Raw genomic sequence first — 27,952 nt, forward strand, 5'->3', positions numbered from 1 at the left:
TTATGTAAAAATGAATATAAATAAAGCAATTATGACAAATTAATTGTACTTACAGAGAGAGTAAGTACAGAACAGAGATCCAAAACAATTTTGCCCCAGGTGGCACACTTTGTGAATCAGTCAGTATGGAGTTTGGCTCACTTCGGTAGCGGCAGCGGGATCTTGTAGCGGCAGAATAACCTGACAAAGAGGTTTGGTCTCTTTGTTGTAAATTACAGGCTCAGCCTCCCCTGGCCTTTCTCGCTCCAGCTCCTTTGGAGAGCAAGCAGCACGAAGGACAGATGCTGCTGGTAAAGAGGGAAACAGCAGCAGTCTGCAGAGGGTGCAAGCAATTGTGTCTCATGTCGCGGGTTCAAACCAGACGCTTTTGCAATTCAGTGCTGGAGACGTGGTCACTGTGCTGATACCAGAAGCTCAGAACGGTTGGCTGTACGGCAAGGTGGAAGGTACATCAATGTAAGTCTGCTCAGATCTATTTCTGTCAAACGGGGTTGGACGGCAGACAGTGGGCCCTGCAAACTTTGATGCGGCTCCCAGATCTTCTCACAAGGTTGCCACCACACAGTGATTGGTAATGGGTCAGAAGGGTGAAATTATTAAAGGCATTTACATTGTTCATGCTTTATTTAAACAATTTGTGTTTTTGTATGGAAAACAGTGGTGACTCAAATGATGTAAAAAAAAATCCTGGAAATTTATATGATTAAAAAATTCCAAAAGCTTTGCTCAAAAGTTGTTCTTCTTGCCCTCTGTCAAGAAAAGACTAATTCAAAATTTTGTTTTAGAAATCATGTATGTAACACAGGTATAGATTTGTCATTTCAGCATTGCATAATAATGTAGTACATAAAGAAGAGGAATATCAGCTTTATTTATGTAATTCAGTTTTAATTAAATGTAAATTTACATCTCATTTGTCCTGGTTCCACATAAAAAGTGACTTCTGCCCTGTGCTTTTGATTTCAGGAGTGGCTGGTTTCCTGAAGCTTTTGTAAAGTCTTTTCAGGAGTCAACCTCCAGGTAATACAAACCTGAATTGTATCAGTGGTGAAGTTTAAGAGACACACTAAGTAAAGAAAACTTGGCTAATGAGCGTGAACGTATAGCCATCATATCTCATATCATGGGCTGCTGTATCACTTCAATCTGAAGTTGCCACGATGTTGAGTTGGCACAAAATGGAATTTGTAACTAAGCCCATTTCAGAAGCCAGCCTGTGCAAAGTAACATTCACTCCAGATTGAGACAAGACAGTAAGCCTCAAATTGTGGCTAAAATGTAGTGTGGGACAGGAGATAAACTGGAAAGGGTTTGACCAACATAGAGTATTATGGAACCTCAGCCTAATACTGGAAATGTCCAGGTTCAAATCTCCCCTCAGTCCTAAAACTCATTTCCAACTGCCAATTACTGCATATTAACTTAACTTACCCTACAAAACTTTTGTGATGATACAATAAGGGAGTAGGGGAAGGGAAATATGTATTTCACAATTAAGTGGCAGGATTTTTGGAGGTCAAGACTAAATAAAATAGCATGTTTACTCATTTCTCCCCTTTCTTGCTTAGAGGTTTCCCCCTGAGGAGCAGTCATAGTGTGGACAATCTTCTAGATCAGTCTACTTCTCCAGTGCCAGATAATTATTGGCAGAAATCCAGCAGGCCTCACTCTCCAGTCCCTTCTCCAGCTTTGGTGCGAGCAGGCAGCCTTCAAAACAGCAAAGTTAATGCTACAAGTCCCAGCATGGACTCCAAGGTAAAGGTTTATACTAATGAGTAGGTATTTGAGGAACTTATTCACAGATCAGTAGATTTGGATTGATGATAGCTTGCATCCTGAACCTGGCTTTCCAAATGGGTTCAGGAATGCATCCTGGTTGGAAACCCTGGCAGTTTTGGCCCCCGACACCAGGTTGGAGAAGCATATTCTACAGAGATCTTTCTAACATTGTTTGGTTGAAGAGCTGGCTCGTGTTCAGGTCATATGATTTTCTGTCTTTACTGAAAATGTGCTAGAACCAATTTAGCTGCAGCTGTACTGTAAGTAAGGTATCCACCACATGATTAGCCCTCTTTATTAGAACCACAAAAGTATAGAAAGAAAACCCAATCTGGGCAACATTTTTGAATTGGGCTAAGTAGAAGTGGGCGTTTTAGCAACCATTGTATTGTAAGAATTAGTCTCCTACTGTTTTCTTCTCCCTCCAGCAGCAAACAGCTCTGTGGGTAGCTTGGTGATGATTGTGGGGCTGAGTAGGGCAGGTATTGTGAGCAAGAATGTTCTCCCACCTGGGGACAAATAGCTTGTGACAGGAAACGTTTTCACTGTCCCTTCCTTGTGCTCTCCTACAGGAAGAAGCTGGTGGATAAGGCAGCCAGAACATTTCCTGAGCATCCCATATTAGCCTTCTTATTTGAGATCTTTAAATGTACAAGTAGAAATTAGGCCACATATCAGGGAATGGCGATGCATGTTTAATAGAGTTTGGTGTGTAAAAATAGTTATTCATCTATTGTACATGGCACGCCAGACTGTCCTGGAGTGAAAGTGGGGCAATAATGTAAGCATCCAGTACTTCCAGAATGTCAGGGCACAGCAAGCTATGCTTGATCATACCCCAAAGGCTGTAAAGTGGTATTACACCATATCCTTTTTTTAAATATTATTTTTATGGAAACTTAAAAAAAAAGAAAAGAAAAGCTAATACAAACTAATATAAAGTAAGGAAGAAAAAAGGAAAAGAAAGAAATCAAAGAGAAAGCAAGAAGTGCAAGAAAAGAAAGAAAAGTTGAAGAAAAATAGAAAAGAAAGAAAAAAGATACAAAGAAGGGGCTTCCAATATTCTTCCCAGCAGTTATAAGTACATTTATATTTTAACCTCTCTCTCTAAAGTTACATCATCATACTCTTCTTTCTATAACCTATCCTGTCTAATCATCAAAGCCGTAAATCACACGTTCGTTTTTTTTTCATTTTGTATGCAAAAAGTCCATAAGAAGTTTCCAGTCACCAATACATGTAGATAGTGTCCTTTCTCTAATCAAAGAAGTTAATTTGTCCATCTCAGCAAAATTTGTCAGTTTCACCAACCATTCCTCCATAGTGGGTAGTGCTGAATTTTTCCATCTCTGGTATTACACCAACTCCTCAGTTGTATGCCCGCCACTAAACTCCTAGACCAGGCTGAGGAGAGATACTGCTATGGGTATATGATATCCAATTAGATTATGGACCCCACAAATTGAGGCAAAGAGAATAACTGCCCTAAAGTAATACTTTTTAATATGAGCTCTTTATTGGGCCCATTGCACTGAGGACAATTAATATGGGCATTTATTGAAAATGCAATTAGTACTTGCAGGGAGAAACCCCCCCCCCCCCCCGCCCATCCCGCAAGAGTAGCAGGCCTGCGAGAAATGGGAAGGGGGAGTTTATTCATTACTCCTTGCTGTGGCCCAAAATGAAAATTACTTCCTTAAAGCTGCTGTTTGCATTAAGGGACAGGTCTTGCATGTTGTGTTCACAAAATTACACCTAGTCTGACCCCAAATGGTTAAGGAATTTCCCTTTTCATACTCAGTGAACTCTGTCTGTCATAGTGTCACCAGATAGCCATGGTCTCCCACAACTTCTCCAATTTCTCCTGATACATTATAGTCCCCGCTCTGAGGAAGTTTTCAATTTGACTTCTTTGGAGCTGCTGTTCTCTTCCTTTTTTTGTGTAGAAGCATAGTAAACCATCCTTCCTTGCTTTTCTCCAGTCCCCCCTCATCCATATCAATTTTGATCCCCTGCTCTCCTATCCCACCAGGAGAGTCTCAGTCACTTTTCTTTCACTTCTCAGGGTCCCTTCAGTTCTCTCCTCTTCTCCATGACATCCCAGCCTGATTTCTGGTGGCTCCGGGGCAGCAGCTCTTTCTGCTAACAGTAGGACCCTTGAGTGGTGAACATGGACTGGGATGGTGGTGGTGGGAACAGGCCAGCTGATGGAGATGTCTTCCTTGACTTTCTTTCTGGGTTGAGCACTTTGGGGTACCTCTTCCAAAGGGGTTTGATTTTTAAAAGAATGCTAGTGTTATGGTGGTCCCAGCCTCCAGAAATGAAAAGCAGTGTTGTGGTTTACTGTTTGCTGTGGACTGAGAATTAGACCATGTTCACATGAATGGTTTTAAAAAATGTACTTAAATGTTCTTTAACTCTGACATGAAGAAAGCAACATTTAAATTATAAATTTTACACTCCATTGTTGCTGTAAGCCACAGACAGTAGAAAGTATGTCAGTGGTCTAGAGATATTGCAGGAAGCATTCTCATCCTTTTGCCTTCAAGAAAATAGATAGCTTATGACTGGTTCCACTGCCTCTGACTTTGTAAATGGGCAACCCTACTCCACCTAGGACATGATCTTAAAATGCCCCCCAAAGTTTGGGGACTCACCTTTTCCTTTAAGAGAGGAGTTTGGATTGCCCACATTGGGAACTTTTCTACAGGACTAGCAAGTGCTGTAGGAAAGGCAGGCAGTTTTTCTTGGGGTCACAAGAGAGGGCCAGATCTGACCTAGCATGGCTGCGTCCTGGTCATCCTTCACACCTGCTGTTTAGAATTAAGCATCGATCCATGGATCTGAAGTCATACATTTAGAACCATGTGCAGTTTGATCCCATGAATATGCTCATCTGCTCATTAGGAGATTTCTGTGATTTCTTCAAATAACTTCATCTAGCTTGTATGATGGGAGGAGCACACCAGAGTTTTCTGTTACCATCTTAACATGTGTGATGGTCATCTTTCCTGCACATCATAGCAAATACATCTTAAAAGTGTGCAGGTTCTGAAAAAAGGATATTTCCTTTTATATTCCTTTTAAATATAAAGGAAATATTTATATTTCTTTATTCAGCTTTTTAGCCAAGGTATATCCATTAAAAGCCATGTTAGCAGCGAAGCTGGGAAACACTGCAGCTCTAAGAACCTGGATTCCTGTCACTCCTTTGACTGAACAAGGAGCAATTGGATTGAAGCTGCCCAGTCTTCTGGAGTGGGCAGCCATAATAAAATTTAATAATAATAATAATAAATTTTATAGATCCATACTTGTAAAGGATAACAACTATTACAGTACACACAACTGTACATTGCATAACATTGGAATAAACCCAAGAACATCCGTGCAGACATTGGAATAGCCATTACCAAAGTATCTAATGCTGTTCATGTGAACATAACCTTGGGTGTGATGAGTGTTATTGAAGTGTGTTTAGGCATCTCAACAAAGTGAAACAAGGAGGAAGTTGTTCACAGAACCAAATCTCTCCATGTGAAAAGCCAATATTTCTGGCTCACCTGTGTGGTATGTGAAACCATCATTAAGCTAGTCTGTCATTTTAAAAATACTGAGCCTGTGTGAAGTTTGCAGACAGTCCAGAAATTCCTGCCTTATTGTGTCCCATCCTCTTGTCCAGATGTCTTTCAAGGGGAAAGGGTCCTTGATGCCCTTGTAAGAACAACTGGTTTTTTTGTTTGTTTTTGCACACGATCAGCCAGATGCACACAACATAAGAACACGGATTGGGCAGGGGCATGTATGTGCAAGTAATTCGCATTATTTCCTTCTCCCATAGTGTGGGGAAATTTTTATTCCTCTGGGACCTGCACCAGCTTGGGGCAGGATATGATCCATTGATTCTTGTTCTCAGGATAGCAAGACATGAAGACAATTGAGAATAATCTTCAAAACTGTCTTTCAGGAACTGAGGAATAGAAGCTGTGATGATGTGGAGGTGGCCTTAGAAAATTCAAAGAGCAGTTTCCTTTCCCTTTAAAAAAAAGCTCTGAGAAAGGTGGCTGGTCCTACACTGGGGTTTAGCTGGACTGAGGATGCCTCTCTGGACTATATGTATGGTATGGAAGGAAGCAGCAGTGGGGGTTCATTTCCCGGATAGCAGGGAATGGTGATGGCTTGAGCAAAGTGCGTGATGAAACCACTCATTCCCGCCAGTCCAGGGGCAGAGTCATATTATAGGTCCCTTGAGCCAAAAATAGACTGGCCTCCTAGAAAAGCAGTTCTGGAGTTGTATGTGTGTATGTATTTGCTGTGTTCATTCCCTCGTCCTTTTCTCTCTTCTGAAAATTTATTAGGGAATTTCCTCCCAGCCTTACCATACTTTTGATTTATTGCAGAAGCCAGCAAGGTGGGATCATCCTCCAGAACTTTTCCCCAGGTACATTTTCTCTACCTTTGAGCCTGGTTCAGTACTGTCCATTTTTTCTTGAGTCATCTATTCGCAGGATACACTAAAGGCCATCTTTCTAGAGACAGTTTTCACTATTTTTATGCCTGTTTGATAACGGCATATCATGCAAGTAGCTAAAAAAAGTCTGCCTTCATTCTTTTGCAGATGCAATCACTTTAAAATAAGCCAGGATTTAAATCATTCTAAATGATCATTCATTTAGATTAATGTTGGTTTAATATCCTGGTTTGTTCCAAGAAAGGGAGGCATGGAGAGGCTGAGTAGACAATCAAAAGGCTTGTTCCGCTCACCCAGACTGCATCACTGTCCATTTAATAAAAATCATAGATCCATTCTGCAATGTTAATTTTTAAGAACTATTCCCAGTGCTTGACTGGTTCAACACATTTGAAAGTGAAGTAGCAGATGGGGTTATGATCCAAGCCAAGGTGCATAGGCCCCGAAGGCAGCCAAGAGGCAAAAAAATAAAATTAAAAATTAAAATTCCCACGTGTGTTTCTCTCCATATCTACCAACAACGTTGTATTAACAATAAGTGAAATATCTAACGGACTGTAAAGTTGAGTCCTTTAAGTAGAGCCACCAGCTCCAGAGTGCAAAAATCTGGAGGGCCATTAGATTGAAGCCAACTCTTTTCTGTAACTCTTTGCTGCCACCTAGTGTCTATCTAGATCTTTGGTAGCTGGAAGTGTCCATACAGGTGATTTGCTGCCTGAAATAGCTGCTTTAGCCTACCTAATGAGATTGCTGGCTCTGTCCCAGCCTTATAATACCACCAACATGTCACAATTATTTTGCCACAGGATCCAAATACTTCATGGAACCCCCCTCCCTGTTCATCCTGTTCTACTGAAGATCGCCCCCAAATTCCTTCTACTGCATAATGAAAGTGCCCTGCAAAACAACATCTAGCCCCATGTTCCACTCAGAGAGACCTCTTTAAAAATAAGTGTCCTAGGCACACCTTTCAGTCTTTTGGGACTGGGTTAAGACTTTTTTTTTAAATCCAGTTTCCTTAAATCAGGCTAAATGACTTAGCCTGCTGTATATTTTTATCTTCTGTCCTATTAAGGCTATGGTTTTGAAGATCACTTTAATACATTTAAATAAATGTATTGAAAGTATGAAAGTATGAAAGTATGAAAGTATGACAAGTATTAATTTATTGTATTTATTCACTGTCTTGGCTGCTGGATGAAGGGTACTGTACCATAGCTATAGGGTTGCCTTCTAAAAGATTTATATCTTGTGTTTTACACTCCATGGTAGGAATAGGCAAATGTACCATTGTTTTGTATATGTGTGCTATAATTTTATATTGCTGAGTGTTTTAAAAATGGCCACAGTCACTTTCCCCTGTTTCCCAAACAATTGTCATTCATTGTATGAATTGACACCTGCTTGGTAAGAACATAGTTTGATGGTAGATCATTCTCTAGTCTAAGAGCTTTGGGATGTTAAAAAGAGAGATGTTTAAATATACATCAGGAGAACCTGGACCTGTTATGAGCATTTCACAGCCACCTGGCTATAAATGCCACAGGAGTCTCCAGGAAGGCTGAGTCACTCGTACATTTCTTACACTTCAGTGCAGTGTTTTTCAAACTTGGCAACTTGAAGTTGTGACACATCTTTAGTGGTATCCTGGATAAAGGTCACAGACTAAAGTTATTTGTGAATAGCTTGCATTATCCCTTGTTTTACGATGGTTCCAATGATTGAATTTGTTTCATTTTCTTTTCATCCATTTAGAGGTACCAACCCATTTGCCACTGTCAAGCTGCGCCCAACAGTGACCAATGATCGATCAGCACCTGTCATCCGATGAAAATAATCTACAAATTTGCGTGGGTGGGTGGTGGCTCCAGGAACTGAAGAGGACACTCTTTCTTATTTCTCGGTATTATTTCTCCCAAAGTGGGCTCAGCTGAGCAGAGAACAGCTGTTGCCTCTTATTTCCTCCACTTGCTATGTCACAATGAACATAGGTCCCCAGGTTATTTTATCAAGTCACAATGGCAGGCATGGACAATCCAAGACCTGTTGCTCATCTTTTCTCCCTTCTCCTTCTCCTTCTCCTTGTCTCCAAAAATCACACAACTCAAATACAATAACAAATTGCCAAGCAACAAAGGAATTCTTTTCTGCCATTGGAGGGAGCATGTGGGAGTGACATTGGAAATGATGTGTCATCTATCTTGTCAGACTTGGATCTGCCCCAATATAGATCACAGCCATCTCCCCAAATAAAAATAAGAAGCTGTAGTTCCAGGTGCAGAAAGGTTGATATCTCTGTCTACAACCTGATGTTTTATATCTCTGCATTAAGTAAACTTTTTTCTCATTTCTAATGCATAGCCTGCCATTCAGTTTGCCCAGGTTCTGCTCTGTTGTCTAGGAATATCTGTGAGCAATTAAATATTTCCCAACCCCACCACACATTCCTTGTCTGTGGAGTCCCTGGTGCTCTCTGAGCTTGGTTGTTTGCTTGCAGACATTTCATTACCTGACTAGGTAACATCATCTGTGCCAGTGAGTGTGGGGTTTGCTCTCTGTTTATATACAGTAGCTTGCCCTGCCAGTCTTGGTGGAGGTGTGGTTTTTCTCCTTGGTAGTTCCTTGATTAGGGTACTGTTTTCTGCTTGAGTGTTGTCTGGTGTTAATCCCTGCTTATTTGGGTGTCAGCTGCTGGAGAGGATGTGTTCTGGTCTTTTTGTTTCCTTCTTAGCTTTTTTATTGTCTCTTGAATGGTGTGTAAATGTGGTTTATCTCTGTATTTCTATTGATGGCTGATTTGTCTGAATGCCAAGCTTTCAGGAATTCCCTACCTAGCATTTTTGGATTTAGCTTGGTCTAGGATGCTCAGTTTCCCAGCTGAAACTATGGTTGAGTTTGTCCATGTGTTGTGAGATTAAGGAGTTTTCATCATGTCTTCTGACTGCTAGTTGGTGTTCATGGGTGTGCTCTGCTAGTTTTCTGCCTGTCAGTCTTACACAGTGGCTGTTACAGTCCTTACACTCTATGTTGTAGATGACTCCTGTTCTTTCTTCTTGGGCTGCTGGGCCTTTTGGTTTACTTAAGATGTTTTGGAGGGCTTTAGTTGGTTTATATGCTATGGTGATACCATGTGGTTGTAATAGTCTATTGGTTGTTTCTGAGATGTTTCTGATGTATGGTAGTATACATCAAGCTTTTCATAGCTTGTGCTGGTTGTGCTGTAGCGGGCTGAGTGGTCAGGCACTTTGTGATAAAGTTGCGTGGGTATCCATTTTGTTGGAAGATGTTGAATAGGCAGTCTCTTTCCTTTTTCTGGTGTTCTGGGTTGCTGCAGTACATTTGTATTTGTTTGAATAATGTTCTTACACAGCTCCTCTTGTGGGAGGTTGGGTTTTTACTTTGGTAATGGAGCACTTGGTTAGTGTGAGGTTTTTTTCGATAGACTTGCATTTCTAATTTGCTGTCATTTCCTCTGCTGATGAGGATATCCAGGAAGAGTAGTGTGTTGTTGTTTTCTTCTTCAAAACAAACAACCAAGCTCAGAGAGCACCAAGGACTCCACAGTTCAACCCTGAGCTACATATATTCTCTTCTATTGGGAAATTCCTTGTCTTTGTATAGATTGTAATCACAAGAGTGTGGTGAATCCATAATTAATATAACCTGCAACATAGTTTTATGATCACATGATTCATTATGCGGGAGAGCTATGGTTGGACATTAGGGCATTTTAAATGTTATTTAAATTCAACTTGTTGGGTAGAGGGATTGATACGGAGCACCAGAGAAAATTGAGAAGTAAAATAATTTCAATCATGAAATGATGCAGATATTATCTTCCATATGTTTAGATTATCCACATGGGGGAAAATCAAGTTCTACAGATCATTATTTTTTTTCCTTTGGTGGAGTCAAACTTTATGGGAGAAAAAATTTACACTGGGAAAATGAAGATTAAACTTGTCTTTCTCCAGAGACATTGATCCAGTTACATTCTGATTCTTGCAGCTGTTTTTAGATAAAAATAAAAACAGAGGGAGATCAATCATATAATGCTTGCATACTATAACAATTGGCCTTCAGATGGAGAACAATATAATATTTCAGTTCCAGACACATTCTGTTAGATTCTGTCCCATTTTACAGCATGATTTTGTTCAGTTGTTTTATTGGGGTGCGGGCATGTTGTATGACAGTGATATTTTCCAATTTGGGAAGAGTAAAATACCCTTTTTTAATGCTTAAGGCTTTAAAAATAATTTGGAGACTATGCATGCAATTCTTGCCTACCCTGTAGATTTTCCTTTAAAAAGTGTGATAAATAATAAGACATTCTGTGCCTCCAGCAAAGCCATTATGACTAAAATTTACAGCCTGGTGTAGCTGCTGTGGCTAAAAGATTACCTGTCTCATTGAAGAAAATCCAGATGTCTATATGCAATATGAATTCATGTAGCATGCAGGTGTTAGTAGGATATACATCACATATAGGATACATTAGACCAAAAGCCGATGTTGCTTTTTGCTTTCTACTTGGTGGAAACTCTTGTTGCTCTGTAATGTGCAGAGGGGTTCTCAGAATGATTAGACAGGAAGAAGCTGTTCTCTTGCCTACTGATGAACCCCCTTGGGGAACAGCAAGTCCTACGTAGGTAAAATCTAGGACTTAAGAGAATCCAAGTACATTGTGGCTATAGATAAAATTACCTGTTTAAATGGTTTTATTCTGAAAAAAATGTTCATGTTTGCTCAGTGGTGACAAATCACCTACCCAACAATCTATATGGGAACAGTCCTGCCACTATGAAAGTGTTAGTGTGTGCAACTTTTTTCCTGTTTCATGCAATCTCTGCAGTTTGAAATCTTATTGTTGAAGATGATATGTATCCATCCATCCATCCATCCATCCATCCATCCATCCATCCATCCATCCACATGCCACAATCAAGAATTGGACTTGTTTTGATAAGAACTAGGAATAATTCTGGAATTATTATTAGAATTTTTTTCTGTAGATATCAACAAAAGAGTTTTTTTTTAAGTAAAGGTAAATGGATATAGTTTTTAAAAATCACATCTGACACTGGTTGCTGAATACCTAATTCATACATAGGAGACACAGGATGACAGGAGAAATATAGGAGGCATAGTCTAGATCAATGCACCCTAACCCTTCTTTTCTCTACCTCTATTATTTTGGGTTGTATGTTTTTTTTCAAGACAAATTAAGCCATGCTGATAGAATTAGTTCGGTCTTTCCCAATCCAGCACCCTCCCAAATTTGATACTGCAACTCGTATTTGCAAATCTCCTTAAGGATTAGCACAAGGGGAAATAACTGAGGGCATTTGATACCACCACCGTTTCCACTCCCCAACCCATTAGACCAATTTTACAAAGCAACCCACTCGCCCCAATGCAGCAGTTCCTCCAGCTGAACAGGGAGTGAATAGCCAATAATCTTCCTGCTGATGCCCCACCCCTCTGCTCCCACTTCCTCTGCTTGCTGGTCGGCAAATGGTCACGGGCCACCCTGAACCCTAATGCAAGGATTACAAAGGCAGTGTGTCAACTCCAGGGAGTGGGAGGAGAGCCAAGGAGCTGGGAAGAATGGGTTGGTGAGAGTTTCATCCAACGAGAAATTGGCTCACACCCAAGGGCCAAAGAGTTCTACTATCTCCAGTGCAAAATAGAAGTTTTGTTGTTGTAATTTTGCTCAGTGAAGCTGAAGGAACCTGGCTTGGCTGCTCAACCAGGGTGCTAGTGTGGGAATCCAATGGCTGTTAGACCTTTAAGATCACTTAAAGCCCCATGTGGAAGGATCCTGGCAAGATGCTGCAGAAGACGAATCCTTTCTGGGAGTGTGTCCTTCTAGTCAGTGCTGTGGACCTCCTGTCTATATGTTGCCGAGAGAACCCTGTTCCTTCTTAAGGCTGGAAATACTTTTATTTGGTTTATGTTTTTAAAGATACCCAGAGAACCAAAATTGTACAAACGCACAGGATAAAAATCTATTTGCTAAACCAGTACCTACATCTTACTAATGATTTTAATTTTGTCATAATTTAATCTTGGATTGCTGATTCAGGTTTTTCCATGCTTGTGTGAATGTAACCAACCCTGCTCCCTCCACACACACAAGGAAAGGTTGCTATGGTATAACTCCAAGGTTTGTTGGAATATGAAAAATGAGAGTACTGAGTTCCATGAAAAACTCAGTTGAAAATTCCACCCGATGTTAGCAAGGTGATATTTGAACAACATTTAATTAGCCATAATAATTTTAATGCCATAATGGAATCTTGGTATTTCTTTCAGAAAGAGGTGCCATATTCTCGCCATTGACTGAACAGAGCGGACTTCCAGTTTCCTTGTCTGGTGTTCAGTCTAATGGCCACCAGGTGGCAGCACCAGCTAGCAGCCAAAGGGGCTTGCAGGTGTTCAACTGTTTCCAGATCTCAGGCCTGAGCCCCATTGCTGGAGTGAATGAGTCGGCAATTGTATAATTCAGCCTCTAGAATATGGCCCTGAGTTGGTTCAGGCTCTTGACCGGTTGGCCTTTCTCTGCCGTTCAGTTAAAGTGCTACTCGCCCACGCCTCTCTGTGAAACAATGCTCACATCATATTTGCTCTCTCCCTCACTAATTCTTGTCCTGCTTCTGTTACATCAATCCCAAATCATTGCCAAGTACTGTTGTCATGACTGGTGTGAGTGTGCCACTGGTTATAGGCAAGAGAAGGGATGAGTTTTCTCCTCCAGTTTTGCTGCATCTTCCGTATGTCACCCACCAGCAGGGAAACATCCACCGTCACTGGAAATAGGAGAGTCTGACGTTAGGACAGGCTCAAACGCCTCATTGGGTATCTCCCAAGTTAAAATAATGTGAAATAAAGAAAGATATGGGAAGTCATTAGGGCAGAAATAGCTTCAGAGTAGAGAGACAGACAGACAGACACACACACACACACACACACACACACACACACTGCCACTTCTGTCTGTTGTTTCATTGCTCTGGACTTAAAAAATGTTTCAGCCCCTTTGGCTAGGTAACAGTTCTCACATATTTTTATTTTCCTTACTCTACAGTGCCACGTTGAGGCCACATTTTTTTTAAAAAAGGTAAATGGACTGATAGAGGATCTCTCTTCCAAGTGCTCTTATGATAGGATGGCCTTAGTGCTTTGACTTAAAATGGAAATATGTGTCCCTGCACAGAGCAAAATATTGATCTCATCTACGTATATAGATGTATGTCCCTAAATTATAAGCTTAGTCTTTCATAGTAAGTACAATCCTAACCAATAAATATCCATCCCTTCAGATCAGTAGCCTTCTTAATCCTCAGAAAAAATAGTTTTCCTACCTAGGTTAGCTTCCATTATTTACTCTCGCTCATCCAAAATCCTGCTGCAGAATTTCCACTGTTCTCTATTAATTACAAGCAGAGAAGGGGAAATGCTTGTTGGGAATTTCTCCCAACAAATTCATAGGTACTAAAAATGAAGCAAGTGAGACAAGAGGGAGCTTTGAAGTAGAGCACAAGAGACCCTCCAGTCCCATTGTCTGAAACTGCCCCTCCAGAAAGGATCAGGATCACCAGAACATCATCCCTTCAAGTTCTAGCTGGAGGAACAGCTCAGAAGTATTCTATGACTGAAGGGATTGAAAATTGCTAAAAGGTCCAGGAGCATCAGCTAAAGTGTATTTTCCCATTCTTCCATTATATTGGGACCACAATATCCAGATTGATAGTCCAGATGGGGAATACTCCTAATATATTCGCAATATGCTAGATTGGAAAAGACTGCAAGAGGGTCACCAAAGCTATTTTGATCTGAAATGTTGGTTGGAAACTGGAGAGCAGTGAATCTAAATTTTATTATCCAATATTTCAGAAATCACCACTTTCTCAAATGATGGTGCTCAGAAATGCTGTATTAGACACAGTGAGAAAATTAACCCAAATAATAAAGACCAAACTTGATTGGCAGCTGCTATTTTCTTCAAAGGAAATTGGATGAATGGATAGACAGACAGACAGACAGATGGCATTTACCTCCCTTTGCCCTCACTCTTGTCACACAAGCCTGTCCCTTGTCCATCCACCTGTATGGAGTTTGGTTTCTACTTCAGTTGTGCTGGGCAAAACACCTGTCAGTCACCTTTTAAACCTAGTTTAATTGAAAATATCCCTGGCCTTCATGGTCGGGGGTTGCTTGTTTTGATCAGGAAAGCTTGTTTTGCCTTCCCTCGAAAAGCCTGCATCTCAAGGCCTCATGTGGGCCTCCACATAAATGCCGCATTGTTTCAGGAGCTTGCATAGGTGGGAGGGAAGAGGGGAAGCAGAGAGAGACCTGTTGTGGCTCTTTTAGCCGATTAGCCTTATTAAGAGAAATTAAGCCCAGTCTGCAGGCTTGGAGAATCTCTCCAGGCTCCCTTCCCTACCTGCGCTCTTATTCCTTTTCTATGACAGGAATGTATAGATAAAGGAAGGGGGTGAAGGTGAGAATGAAGTTAAGAAGCTTAGCAGCTTAAAAGCCAAGACCTTTCACTTCTGGGAGGGTAGGCATTAAAAGTCCCTGGATCACTGGTGCCAGGAGTGCCAGTATGGATTTTTCTACAGTGATCTAACCTCACTCTCACTTACTTTTCCATTTACTTTTCCCTTTTAATATTGTCCCATAGAATCCTTTCATAATTATTTGCTTTAGGGATACAGTTTTCCCTCCTGTAGGGACAGCTGATTATTTGACTGATTGGTTATGTTCCATCAAGTTGGTGACAACTGTTAGCGACCACATAGATTTTCTCCTTGGTGATCTGTCCCTAACCTTCCAATAGTGTACCCACTGGAGCTGTAACTGAGTCCATCCACCGTGATGCTGTTCATCCTCTTCTCTTTCCTTCCACCTTTCCCAGTATTAGAGCCTTCTCTAGAGAGCTAGGTCTTTGCATAATGTGTCTGAAGTAGGATACTTTGAGCCTCATCATTTGTGCCTTGAGTGAGAAAGAGTTGATTTGTTTGATGATTCATTTGTTTGTTTTCTTGGCTGTCCACAATATTCTCAGGAATCTTCTCCAACACCAAAATTCAAAAGCCTCAATATCTTCCTATCCTACTTCTTCAAAGTCCGGCTTTTGCTTCCACAGAATGCTGGCTGGGGAATTCTGGGAGTTGAAGTCAACACATCTTAAAATTGCCAAGATTGAGAAACACTGGGATAGATTAACGAGCCTGCATGAGACACAAGCTAAGACAAAACAAACTGGGGAGGACTGGGGGCAGAACAGGACCGCCCCTCTGCCCCAGTCAGAACAGCCTCTTCTCTTGTTTTGGAAAGAGAAATATTGTTTTTGGAAAGAGATGAAGATTTTCCTCTTTCACCAGGCGTAAGGAACGCAGGTGGTTGCATAGGATATCACTGTACTTTGGGCCTGGTCATTGCTTTTTTGCTGAGCCTTTGTTAAATTTTATGGCTTTTAGGTTGATTTTATGGTTCTTATGCTTGGAGGCTTTGTTTATACTAATTGTTTTGAGCTGCCCAGGGTCTACGATTGGGGTGCCATGTTGAAAATAAATAATTATGCCTCTCCTAAGAAAAGGAAACAGGGAAAAATGATTCTCAGACTTAGCAGTCCTCAGAAGTCAAGCATGACTATTGTGCCTGAGGCTAAATTAAAAAAAAAAGAAACCTTAAATTTGTGACCTGTTTTATAAATTTCTCATGACCTCCTTTCATTAATGGTATCTTTAAGTGCATTTGCTTTTCTTCTAGCATAGCAAGGTGAATGTGAAATGAATGAAATAATGTGAAAGAATTTAAATTACCTGCTGGTAGAACCATTACTTTACTTATCTTTGCTTTAAACTTTAGTTAAATAGGGAAAATCAGACCAAAATTGTTTGGAACTATTGCTTTACTTATATTTAAGTTCTTCTAATTAAAGAGTGAGAGAAAATCAATCCAAGTCTAAAGTGGTTTGGAAGTAGAGTTGAGCATTGGAGTGATTATCTGATGCTTCCTGTAAATCAGGTAACAGATATGAGCTCCTTTGGCATTTCAACAGAGCTCTGAATTTGAGTTCCACATCCTGCTCATATTTCCATTTCTCTTACTCTGGGTTTGTAGCTTGCTGTTTCTTCTCAGTGCCATGCTATTTTATTGTATCTTATTAGCAGCACTAGTACAGCTTCATTATATTTCGTTAGTTTATCCTAGTCTGAACTCAAACCAGTCCCCCTCCTCAAGTCTTCTAGAGCAGAGAAACAGGATCCTTAAGTCTTTGGGCCTTCTCCTGCTTCCTCTTTTTGGAGAGAAAGCAAATTCCTCAGGGGATTCTGGCCCAGTTATACAAGATCTGTTCGTTCCTGTTGGCTGGGAAAGCCTCTTAAAAATAATGAAGTAGTTTCTTTCTGCTAAAGAAACTTCTGGTCCTTTAGCAATTTTACAGAATAAGCATCTGCTGACCCACATCCATGCCCTTTAAACAGCTTGGTCCTTGAGCTGCAGGTCAATCTGGAGGAGTCTGGCTAGAAGCCACTGTAGATTATCACTGCTGTTGGCCATTGAGACCTTGAGAGCCTAGGCTGAAGAAAAGCTTTTGCTGGCTAGGAAACTGTAAACAGAAGGCTTCTTCCAAGAGTTATATGGATATTGTCGTGGAGTGAACCCCTTAAAGAATTGTCCCATCCTTCCTCAAATTATACCTGGCAGAAAGAGGTGCTTCTCAAAGACTTTTTTCCCCTGGAAAGGAAAGGCACAGAGTATCCAGGTCTGTATATTTATATGGGCAACATTGTTTTATTTCATTGTATTTACTTAACTGTTGTCTTGTTAATTCTGATTTGTTGACTGATTATGTACCATCAAGCTGGTGTCAACTCTTAGTGACCTCACAGGTAGATTTTCTCCATGGTGATCTGTCCCTAACCTGGTCTTTCAGATCTTCCAGCGGTGCACTCACAGCCACTGTAACAGAGTCCATTCACCATGCTGGGCAATGGAAGATGTCCAACCTGTTTTCCTTAAGGACAAATACCGATCCGATACCTTAGTAAGCTGATCAATATGTGTCAGTAGAGACCAAGTTCATTTGCCTTAAAAGCTTTTAAATTGAGTTGCTGTTGCTTTATGAAACTTAGATAAAGAAAATAATTTAATAATAACTACCCCAAAATTGTTTTTTACACACTGTCTGCTGTATGGCTTCAGGTGCACAGCTTTCTAATTTCCTTGGAGTGTGAATGAATTAGTCCCCTGGCTTGTCGATTCTTGTGTATAGAAATGCATACAGAAATGTGTTGCTACTACTAACTCTGCAATATGCACATGTCACATTCATTTATTGATCTGAGAATAAATTCTGTTAACTCAGAGTCTATTCATTGTTAGGTCATGCCATCCTTTATCTATGCATATGTGCAAGCCAGCAGCAAAGAGAGGCGTACAAAGTATATAAAACTATAGGTTATGTGCCCGTCAGTCAGTCCTCTTGTTCTCAATTAAGTGAATCAATTAAGGTCACAATGAAGATGAGAATCTTCCTCTCCTACTTATTCAGGGATAATCTTTATTCTTTGGTAAGAAAGGATTTTATATTTTAGAATGTTTAGACATGTTGCATGGATGCATATATATAGACTTAAAGAAATAATGGTCTGAAAACAGTTTATGGCATTCATTTTAATGCTATTGTGAGTTTCTGAATGTCGTCTTTCCTGCTGTGTATTTACTCCATCGGTCTGTTAATTATTACATTTCTCTTTTCCTTCGTGGCTTACCTTTTGTTGCCTCTCCCTCTATTGACGTTCAGGCTGTAAGCTTCTTGAAACAAGGACGTACCTTCTAGGTTTTTTTCTTCTTCCTACCGTTTTCCTGCACGTGCAGGGTCTGCTTTTTTTTCCTGGGTCAACTGAATGTTGATCCGTTGGTTGCAACAGGAATTGACTGGCTGGCTTGTCGCCTGAGCCTGAAATCGTGGGCTGAGAGCGACTGGCCCAAAGTCGCCCAGCTGGCTTTCATGCCTAAGGTGGGACTAGAACTCACAGGCTTCTGGTTTCTAACCTGGAGCCTTAACCACTAGACCAAACCGGCTCTTGACTTGCCTTCTGGTTTATGTTTTACTATATGTATTGTACATCAATATAAATACATAACAGGTTTAGCAGTGAAAAAACTCGGTGTGTTGAATTTGAAGTTATTGAATCTATATGATTTACAACCTGAAAGAGAAGAGGTCTGTATGTTTGTGTGCACGTGTATTTCTGTTTAGCAGCGTCTTTAGAAAGATGATGTAGGGAAGCAACATAGCTCAGTAGTAGGACCTACACTGTTCCCAGGTAGTAAATGTTGAAAAAGATGATTGAGAAATAGATGGACAAATAGGTTGATGTTGTATAACGAGATCAACTCTTTCAAATGCAAGGGCTAATGATCCAGTTACTGTACTGCATTATGCCAGCATATGGAGCAGTCTCCCACAGTCTTATTTTTATTTATGTTTAATTGGCTTTAATTGTTTTGGATTTGTTTTTAACTGTTTTTTTAATGTACACTCACCCAGAGTCAAGTCTGTGAGATGGGTGGCTATATAAATTTGATAAATAAAATAATAAAAGAGCAAGGCTAATAGAAGTCCAGTGCAGGCATCCAGAAAGGAAGGCAACAACAACAGCAGCAACGAAAAGAACAGAGTCTAATGGCTGCTGCATTTGCTCTGCAGATACTGCATAGCACTGTTGAAAGAAGACTACGCTACGATAGGGTTTTGTCTTCAGGGTCAGCTGCGAAAGTATTGGAGCAACTTAATACTTAGAAGTGGCTGGGAATCAAGTTTGAAGATCTGAACATCAAATGACAAGAGAAAAGAAACCAAAGGCCATTTAAAATAGCTACTAATGGAGCCAGGCATATTTCTCAGGACCAACTTCCATGAGAGATAGGCCACCACTGAGAAGGTTCTATCTTTATTATTGCTAGTATTACTAATCTGATTTTTATTTATATTTTTTTGGTTTCTTGGTCTTTATATAGACCAGTGTTTCTCAACCTTGGTGGCTTTAAGATGGGTGGACTTCAACTCCCAGAATTCCCATGCCGGCTGGGGAATTCTGGGAGTTGAAGTCCACACATCTTAAAGTTGTCAAGGTTGAGAAACACTGGGCTAGCCTATCGCTTTTAAGCCTCTGTACTTAGCACTGGAAACATGACACAAAGCCAGCATTCTGTGAGTTACACAGTCCATTGGCCCACTTGTTAGTCTTCATGCCCGAGTAGAGGCAGGTATTCTCAGGAAAAGGTTCTGAAGGCTCCAAGAATTTTGGTTTGGGGTAATGATACACATATAAAGCTCCCTCAGCTGGAGTTCTTTGGAACTTCATATTGATAACCAGAGCATGAACAGCAAAAGGCTCAAGGTAAATATCTTTGAATTCAAGCCAGGACCCATTAACTGGACATGCTGTTACCTTGGTGATAGTGGCAGTGAAAGCTTGGAGGTCTGCTCTGTTCAATTTACATGACCTTTTACTGGTAAGGTCACTTGCATCTGCACATGCTATGGCACAGATGGACATGGTCAGAACACTGTTTGGAGGCTGAAGCCTATCATTAGCTCAGTGGATCTTTACCATCCATGACTATTAAGATTAGCCAGGGCTGAACTTTTAGTATGGACCTCTGAGATGACCAATGCATTTTCAAGGAGGAGTATGAATTTTACTGTCCTGAGGAAGACATTTGTAGAGACTAATTCAATCTTTCCCAATATTTGGTTTTAAAAAGTGAAATTTTAAAAATGAAAATTACCCCAAACAACAATGTCCGTGCTCTGCTTTTTTAAAGAATGACACCATCAATTAGTAATACTAATACCCAACTTATCTGGAGGACACCAGGTTGGAAAATACTGTTCTAAATTTAAGGGGCAAGAAATGATGCAGATAATCAGAAAGGAAGGGTGAAGCCCAAAGCAACTGATGGTCTGTTGGCTGTCTCTGCATTCTGCTCCTGTGACCATTCTTGTTTTGTCTTGGCTACAATCTGTGCTTTGCTTGCTTTCAGGTTCCTTCTCTTGTTTAGGCAATGGGCAGAGATGATGTGGAGCAAGGGCAACTGCCTGAGAAAATGAAGCCTCCGGATGGTGGCTGGGGCTGGATCATATTACTAGGCTGCTTCATCATCACTGGCTTTTCTTATGCTTTTCCAAAGGCAGTGAGCATTTATTTCAAGGACCTGATGCATGATTTCCATGTGGGATATAGTGATACCGCTTGGATCTCATCCATCATGCTGGCTATGCTGTATGGAACAGGTAAGAATTCCACAGATCCAGAAATGAAGCTATTTCCACATCTTTAGAACAAAATGTATACAACCACACTAATGCCATCAAACATTTAGCTATTTATTGGGAACGGCTATGCAAAAATCAACCCTCTCCATCTCTCTTCCCTCATTCCCATTCACAGGCCACTGCTACCACTACTTTAAGTTTTGCAGAGGCTTGTGATATCTACTGAGTTCTTTAAAAGCCTTCAATCCCAATATTTTTTTGGGGGGGGATGTTAAGGAAGAAAACCCCTAGATCCACCAATATGCAAATAAGTGAATGATTTTTTTTTTAAGGTTGAAAAGTTTATCTCTATTCATTCTATTCAGGACACACACACAAACAGTAAACCCCACAAGCTAAAAATAGCTTTCCCGACCCTGCCCTAGATCATGAGTCATGTTATGTTTTTAGCAACCACCCCAAGGGCTTCCTTGCATTTTTGAAAAGTCTAGCACAGAAGGCCTTATTCCAGGCCAAACATTAAAACAGCAAGACAACCTGCAGCCTTTGGCTTAACTGCCTGCGAGCCTCACCCTATTAAAAAAATCCTTTATGAGCGCTACATTCAGATCTATACCAAAAATAGGTTGTCCTTTCTGTGTAAGGAGAAAGAAAATGAAAGGGAAGACTATGTCAGCAAAATAAAGTGAGAAAGAAAAGGGGGTGACACAAGAAGAGTTTAGGTGGCTGTGCCCACCGTCACACGCAGTGCAGCTCCCAGCAGTTCTTCCTGTTGGAATTCAGCCCGTGACAACCAAAACTGACATTCTTTCTCACACTTTAAGTACACCCAAAGACAGGATAAGATACCATCCAGCATTCCAGGAAGCTCTGTAGCAAACAAGACACTTTGCAGCTCTTTCAAATCTCTTACTTTTTAATATTTTTAGCATAACCCTACATTTTAAAGCTTGCAGTTTTTCAGTCTTCCTGAATTGGGTGACCTCCAGTGATGTTAGTCTACAATGCCCAGACAGCAGGGACTTTAGCCATCTAGCAGCACCTGGTTAGGGAAAACTCTTATCCACACTCATTGCTAACTCATGAAAGCAACAATCTAACACCAGTTCCACAGCTAGCACTCCTGAAGCTATGTCATTTTTTTCTGCATATGCAAAGCTTACATTTCTCAGTCTCCACAGAAAACTTGTAAGTAGTGATGGCAAAGGTGCCTTCACCTACTCACAGTTCCAAGCCAGCTTAAGATCATTTGCCATTTGGCATCAGGAAGTTGCTGCAGTCGTGCATTCATTTTATATCATTCTGGCCCTGCCTCTTTTCTGATTTCTTGGATTCCCTGCAGGACCTGTGAGCAGCATTATGGTGAACCAGTTTGGATGTCGGCCTGTGATGCTTGCGGGGGGCCTCCTGGCTTCCTCTGGAATGATTCTGGCCTCCTTCACCACCAACATTATTGAACTGTATTTGTCTGCTGGAGTGCTGACAGGTTAGCATTTGCAACATGGGAAAAAGCTTTGTTGTGCAAGTCTACTTCAGAAAACAATAGGGGGCATGAAATTGCTGAGGCATTGTCAGGATGATGTTTAAAAATGCCCATGATACAAAAGTAGTCTTAAGCCCCTTTCCTGTTCTTTGTACCTATGTGAGTGTTGCTCTGATGTATGCTATAAAACGTGGCTCTAATATTTATACTTCAAATTCTATGCTTGAGTGAAGCTCATATATGCTCCTGCTGATTCTAAGTGGTACTATCTAAAGTAGAAATTGCTGCAAATAAGTGATGAAAGCAGGCATGGGGGACCTATGGCTCCCTAGATATTTCTGATATACAGCTGTCAGAAGGCCCACTTAGCACAGCCAGTGAGAAGTGATTCTGAGAATTGTAGTTCAGCAACATACAGTGGGCCATAGTTTTTTAATCCCTTGTGTTAAAGGACAACTTGCATAGATTAAGTTAGATTAAATAGCATATTTTTGTGGGGGCGGGGAGCTTCACTTCAAATACAGGGACCTTGAAACTTTCGCATCTGTTGAAAGCTGATGTCTTTCCATCAACTGCTAACTCCCTTTGCAATTTTTTCAGGGTTAGGAATGGCTCTCAATTTCCAGCCTTCTTTGATTATGTTAGGATCCTACTTTGACAAGCGTAGACCACTAGCCAATGGGCTAGCTGCAGCTGGAAGCCCAGTCTTCCTTTCAGCCCTATCTCCACTGGGTCAAGTCTTGCTGGAAAAGTTTGGCTGGCGAGGGGGATTCCTCATCATGGGGGGCCTCCTCCTAAATTGCTGCACGTGTGGAGCACTCATGAGGCCCTTGGCAATTGGCATTAAGAAGACAAGGGAAAAAGTCATGGACACATATGAAACTAAAGAGATGTTGCCAATGGGGGGAAGAGCAGAAGAGGTAGCCAGCACCATGGACAATGCTAAGAAATCCAAGAAACCCAAGAAGAAAAAGGCCAAGAAAATGAAAAAGTTATTAAATTTTTCTATCCTCAAAAGCCGGGGTTTTATCATTTACACCATTGCCAAGTTCATAATGGTTTTGGGCCTCTTTGTGCCCCCAATCCTACTGGTCAACTATGCCAAAGACATAGGAGTGCCTGACAAAGAGGCAGCATTTCTCTTGTCCATCATTGGCTTCATAGATATCTTTGCCCGTCCATCCTGTGGGATGCTTGCTGGGCTGAAGTGGATACGGCCCCATGTAACCTACTTGTTCAGTTTTGCCATGCTCTTCAATGGCCTGACTGATATCTTTAGTGCCAGGGCCAGCACCTATACATCGCTTGTCATCTTCTGTGTTTTCTTTGGTATTTCCTATGGAATGGTGGGAGCTCTGCAGTTTGAAGTGCTCATGACTATCATTGGATCACAGAAATTCTCCAGTGCAATCGGGCTTAGCTTGCTCATTGAGGCCCTTGCTGTACTCATTGGACCACCCTCGGCAGGTAAGTCTTACCACTTCTCTTTCGTAGAGTTTCTTTTGAAGTAGGGCATATCAAGGCTTAGTCCTATTTATTTATTTTATTTCTCACATTTATATAGCCACTCATCTCACAATAAAGGTGAGATTACAATAAAAAAAACTTTGACTCTAGGTGGCTTACAATAAAAAAATCATAAAATCCAAATGTTAAAAATATCAGCAATATTATTATTAACAAGATAGTGGAAAGAACTGATGTTAAAAACAATGCAGCCATCTCATCAACTCACCATTGCCTTGAGATCCCCAGACTTGCTGGCACAGCCATGTTTTAAGGGACCTCTGGAAGGATGTCAAGAGTGGGGCCAATCATACCTCAGGGGGGATGATGTTCCACAGGGTGGGTGCTATGGCAGAAAAGGCCTGCCTCCTGGGTCCCACCAGATGAAACTCTTTTGCAGACGGGACCCACAGCATACCTCTTCTGCCAGACCTGATGGGACAGGCAGATGTAATCAGGTGGAGGTGCTCCCTCAAATAGCCTGGCCCCATGCTATGAAGTGCTTTAAAGGTCAAAGCCAGCACCTTGAATTAGACCTGGAAGCAAACTGGCAACCAATGCAGCTTGTGGAGTAGAGGTGTAATGTGTACCATTCTAGGGGCACACATAACTGCCTGCACCACTGCATTTTGCACCAGCTGAAGCTTTTGGATACTTTTCAAGGGCACCCCCATGTAGAATGCATTACAATAGTCCATTTGGGAGGTGACCAGGGTATACATGACTGTGAGCAGAGCCTTCCGGTCCAGGAACACGTGCAACTGGCACACAACATGAAGCTGGGTAAAAGCCCTCCTAGCCACAACTGCCACCTGCTCTTTGATTTACCTTGTCATGCTCAGTCTTTAAGGTGATCATAAATGAGTGATGTTGAATGTGGGTGGAATGTCCATTCCATTAAGTAACCACCAGGAGCCTTAGTATACCTGTGGTTAGAAGGCAAACATTTGGGCCTTATTTTTTAATATTGTGTATTTCACCAGTTGACATGCTGCTGGGAATGAAGAGGATTATTGCCTAATATACCTAAAAGGCACCAGGTTGGAAAGCTGAGTTAGATCCTAGGAACTTGATGCTGGAACTTAGAAATGAAACCTGTGAATCTGAGCATATTCACAAATCAGTCCGAGTTAAATTCTGGCTAACTAAAGCAGAGTGGGCAATCTGCATTCCTCCAGCTCTTGCTGGACTGCAACTCTTATTAGCTATTAAGATTGTCCAGGTTCATGGATACTTTTCAACATTTTGAAGGTCCCATATAGTTCATCTCCACATTACAGAAATGACATAGTGATTCTATCTCTTCTATAGTGATTCCAGTGGAGCCACAGTCAGTAATTCTGTGACTGAACACGGGGATGTATGAAAAGGTGTATATGTGCATGTTTAAGTTCTATATTTCTAAAACAGCAAACTTCCAATTAATACAAGCTGCAAGTTCAAGCATCTTATATGACATCCATATGAAACTGTTGGAATCCATTATAATGCAACTATGCTATGCTTGGTTTCAAAATTGCAGGACGACTGGTGGATGCACTCAAGAAATATGAGATTATATTCTATCTGGCTGGCTCAGAAATTGTGTTGTCTGCTCTCTTCCTGGCTGTTGCTTCATACTGCTGCCTGAGCATGGAGAAAGAAACTACCTCTCAGCCAGAAAATCCTTCTGTAGTTGGAGGTAGCAGTGAAATGGAAGAAGCAGAAGCAGTTCTACAGGAAGCAAAGGATAGCCTTGACAATGACCAACATCTGACCCACAGTGCTGACAGTGTTGAGGTGACCGAGTGAATCATATTGCAAAATACAAAAATGTTGGACAGCCAAAAGGGGAGAATATAGCTCTGGTCCCAGATGGCTGCCGTATTGATCGCACAGAGAAAGGAGAATTTTAGCAATGTAGAGATCCATCTGGGGTAAACAGAGACACAGTGACATCAGCACATGGGATCTGATTTGCTTGAGGATATGAAAAGAATAAATCCTTGAATGGTATGAGGGCAGGGAGAGAATCCTGAGGAAGTTTTTTTAAAATATATATACATATAGTCAGAATGGTACTGTAAACAAAGTGATATGGAATCCAGACCATAGTATACCTCTCCCATGGATAAAGAATTGCATAATTCTCTTTGATATTCCATGGGTTTGCACTCATGCATAGATCAACACTGACATTAGCGACTGCTAATTCAACATAACATCTATCCATCTACCTCTACAGTTCTAGTGCTCAGCAAAACAAAACCATGTGATTATTCTAGCTTGTACATGTGTTTACTTGTAATATCAAAGAGGTAGGATGGAAGAATCCTCATAGCTAGGATTGAAGAAGGAACAGTGTTACAGGCTGGCAAGCAGTATGTTTCATTTTAAAAGTGTGACCTGATATCACATCCTCATTTACTGATAGTAAGAAGATGCTTGCATTTCTCTTGGTCAGCGTCAGCAGCTTTTATCCCTTCTAAATTAGCATTAGGTGACAGATGGGTTGGCCAGACTGTAAATTTTAGAATATGCCTGTTCAATAAACATGACAGGAAACTAGAAACAATTTTTAGCTATGCCTTGAATAGGAGATAGTCTAATGGTGCTACTGAAATTACAGTTTTTGTATGCCTAGTGCAAATATATCAGATATGCTATGGCTCAACACTCAAACCAAACTTGTAAACTGTGAGTGCCTATCTTTTGTGGGAAAGATCTGCTACTAGAAGCTAAGAAACAATCATCATCATCGTCATCATCTAGGTCCTCATTGGACTGTATTCAACTGTATGACCTAGGACTTGGGGGCAGAGGTTTAAAGCCAAAGTAAACGCACAAATTTATTACTCACAATTTGTCAACAGAGATCATAGGACTTGTATCCTAATATATTTTTAAAGTAGTAAAACTATAAGCATATGTGACCAGTATGTGACTGAAAGTCAAATTATGCCATAAATATTTATCTTATTAACAGGCCAAGTTTTTGTATGTGGTTAGCTTCCATTCTGCTGGAAAAATTAGTCTTGGGAGCTTTAAAAGCCTAAACACACCCAGAAGGATCCAATTTAAAAAAACACCTTATCTAATCCACGTGTTGCTCACATATTAAACCTATAAGTTATTTATACATATATGTATATTATACAGTCTCAGCTGTCTTAGATTAAGGGCCATGGACTGGCTAGGCTGAGATTTCTGTGGCTTTTGGGATGCGAATTTGGAAGACAAGAGATTTTTTTTTAAGTTTATTGTTTTTTATAGTTTGAATTTTATAGATGCTTTTAATGTGTTATTGCAGGCATTGTAGGACAGCCATGTTAGTCTATGTTTGCAAGAAATCAGGGGCATTGCCGCCTGGTAGCACCTTTTCCAACTAACAAATTATTAAAAGCCATAAGTTTTTGTGAGCTGCAGCTGAGTTCATCAGATGCACAGAACAGCAAGATTGATGTACTGTCAGGTCCAGAAATATTGGGACATCGACACAATTCTAACATCTTTGGCTCTATATACCACCACAATGGATTTGGAATGAAACAAACACAATGTGCCTTAACTGCAGACTGTCAGCTTTAATTTGAGGGTATGTACATCCAACTCAGGTGAACGGTGTAGGAATTACAACAGTTTGCATATGTGCCTCCCACTTGTTAAGGGACCAAAAGTAATGGGACAATTGGCTTCTCAGCTGTTCCATGGCCAGGTGTGTGATATTCCCTCAGTACCCCAATTACAATGTGCAGATAAAAGGCCCAGAGTTCATTTCAAGTGTGCTATTTGCATGTGGAATCTGTTGCTGTCAACTCTCAAGATGAGATCCAAAGAGCTGTCACTATCAGTGAAGCAAGCCATCATTAGGCTGAAGAAACAAAACAAACCCATCAGAGAGATAGCAAGAACATTAGGCGTGGCCAAAACAACTGTTTGGAACATTCTCAAAAAGAAGGAATGCACCGGTGAGCTCAGCAACACCAAAAGACCCGGGAGACAACGGAAAACAACTGTGGTGGATGACCGAAGAATTCGTTCCCTGGTGAAGAAAACACCCTTCACAACAGTTGGCCAGATCAAGAACACTCTCCAGGAGGTAGGTGTATGTGTGTCAAAGTCAACAATCAAAAGAAGACTTCACCAGAGTGAATACAGAGGGTTCACCACAAGATGTAAACCATTGGTGAGCCTCAAAAACAGGAAGGCCAGATTAGAGTTTGCCAAACGACATCTAAAAAAGCCTTCACAGTTCTGGAACAACATCCCATGGACAGATGAGACCAAGATCAACTTGTACCAGAGTGATGGGAAGAGAAGAGTATGGAGAAGGAAAGGAACTGCTCATGATCCTAAGCATATCACCTCATCAGTGAAGCATGGTGGTGGTAGTGTCATGGCGTGGGCATGTATGGCTGCCAATGGAACTGGTTCT

The 27,952-nt window shown here is 40.9% G+C and overlaps 2 protein-coding genes across 3 annotated transcripts in view; both read left to right on the top strand.

Moving 5' to 3' along the window:
* BAIAP2L2 (BAR/IMD domain containing adaptor protein 2 like 2) overlaps positions 1-19,235 on the top strand; it is a 40,258-nt gene extending 21,023 nt beyond the window's left edge. Inside the window, exons 10-14 of one of the 2 annotated variants that reach the window (XM_088141042.1) lie at positions 219-456; positions 967-1,020; positions 1,569-1,755; positions 6,180-6,220; positions 8,006-19,234. In XM_088141042.1, coding sequence (XP_087997168.1) covers positions 219-456; positions 967-1,020; positions 1,569-1,755; positions 6,180-6,220; positions 8,006-8,081 — 596 coding nt within the window. In that variant the 3' untranslated portion in view covers positions 8,082-19,234. Of the gene's footprint in view, positions 1-218; positions 457-966; positions 1,021-1,568; positions 1,756-6,179; positions 6,221-8,005 lie in introns of both variants that reach the window. The other variant, XM_088141041.1, reaches the window with a different exon arrangement.
* Positions 19,236-19,361: 126 nt separating this feature from the next.
* Positions 19,362-27,118, top strand: SLC16A8 (solute carrier family 16 member 8). The gene is given in 5 exon segments (XM_007440891.4): positions 19,362-20,567; positions 21,892-22,035; positions 22,633-23,499; positions 25,061-25,312; positions 25,315-27,118. Coding segments are annotated over 5 exon segments (1,611 nt in total). The 5' UTR covers positions 19,362-20,338; the 3' UTR covers positions 25,434-27,118.
* Positions 27,119-27,952: the final 834 nt, after the last annotated feature.

The sequence above is a fragment of the Python bivittatus genome, unplaced genomic scaffold (assembly GCF_059951505.1).
Source record: "Python bivittatus isolate LINGU-HERP-01145 unplaced genomic scaffold, Pbiv_v1 ctg000330_np1212, whole genome shotgun sequence".
In the NCBI taxonomy this organism is placed as follows: domain Eukaryota; kingdom Metazoa; phylum Chordata; class Lepidosauria; order Squamata; family Pythonidae; genus Python; species Python bivittatus.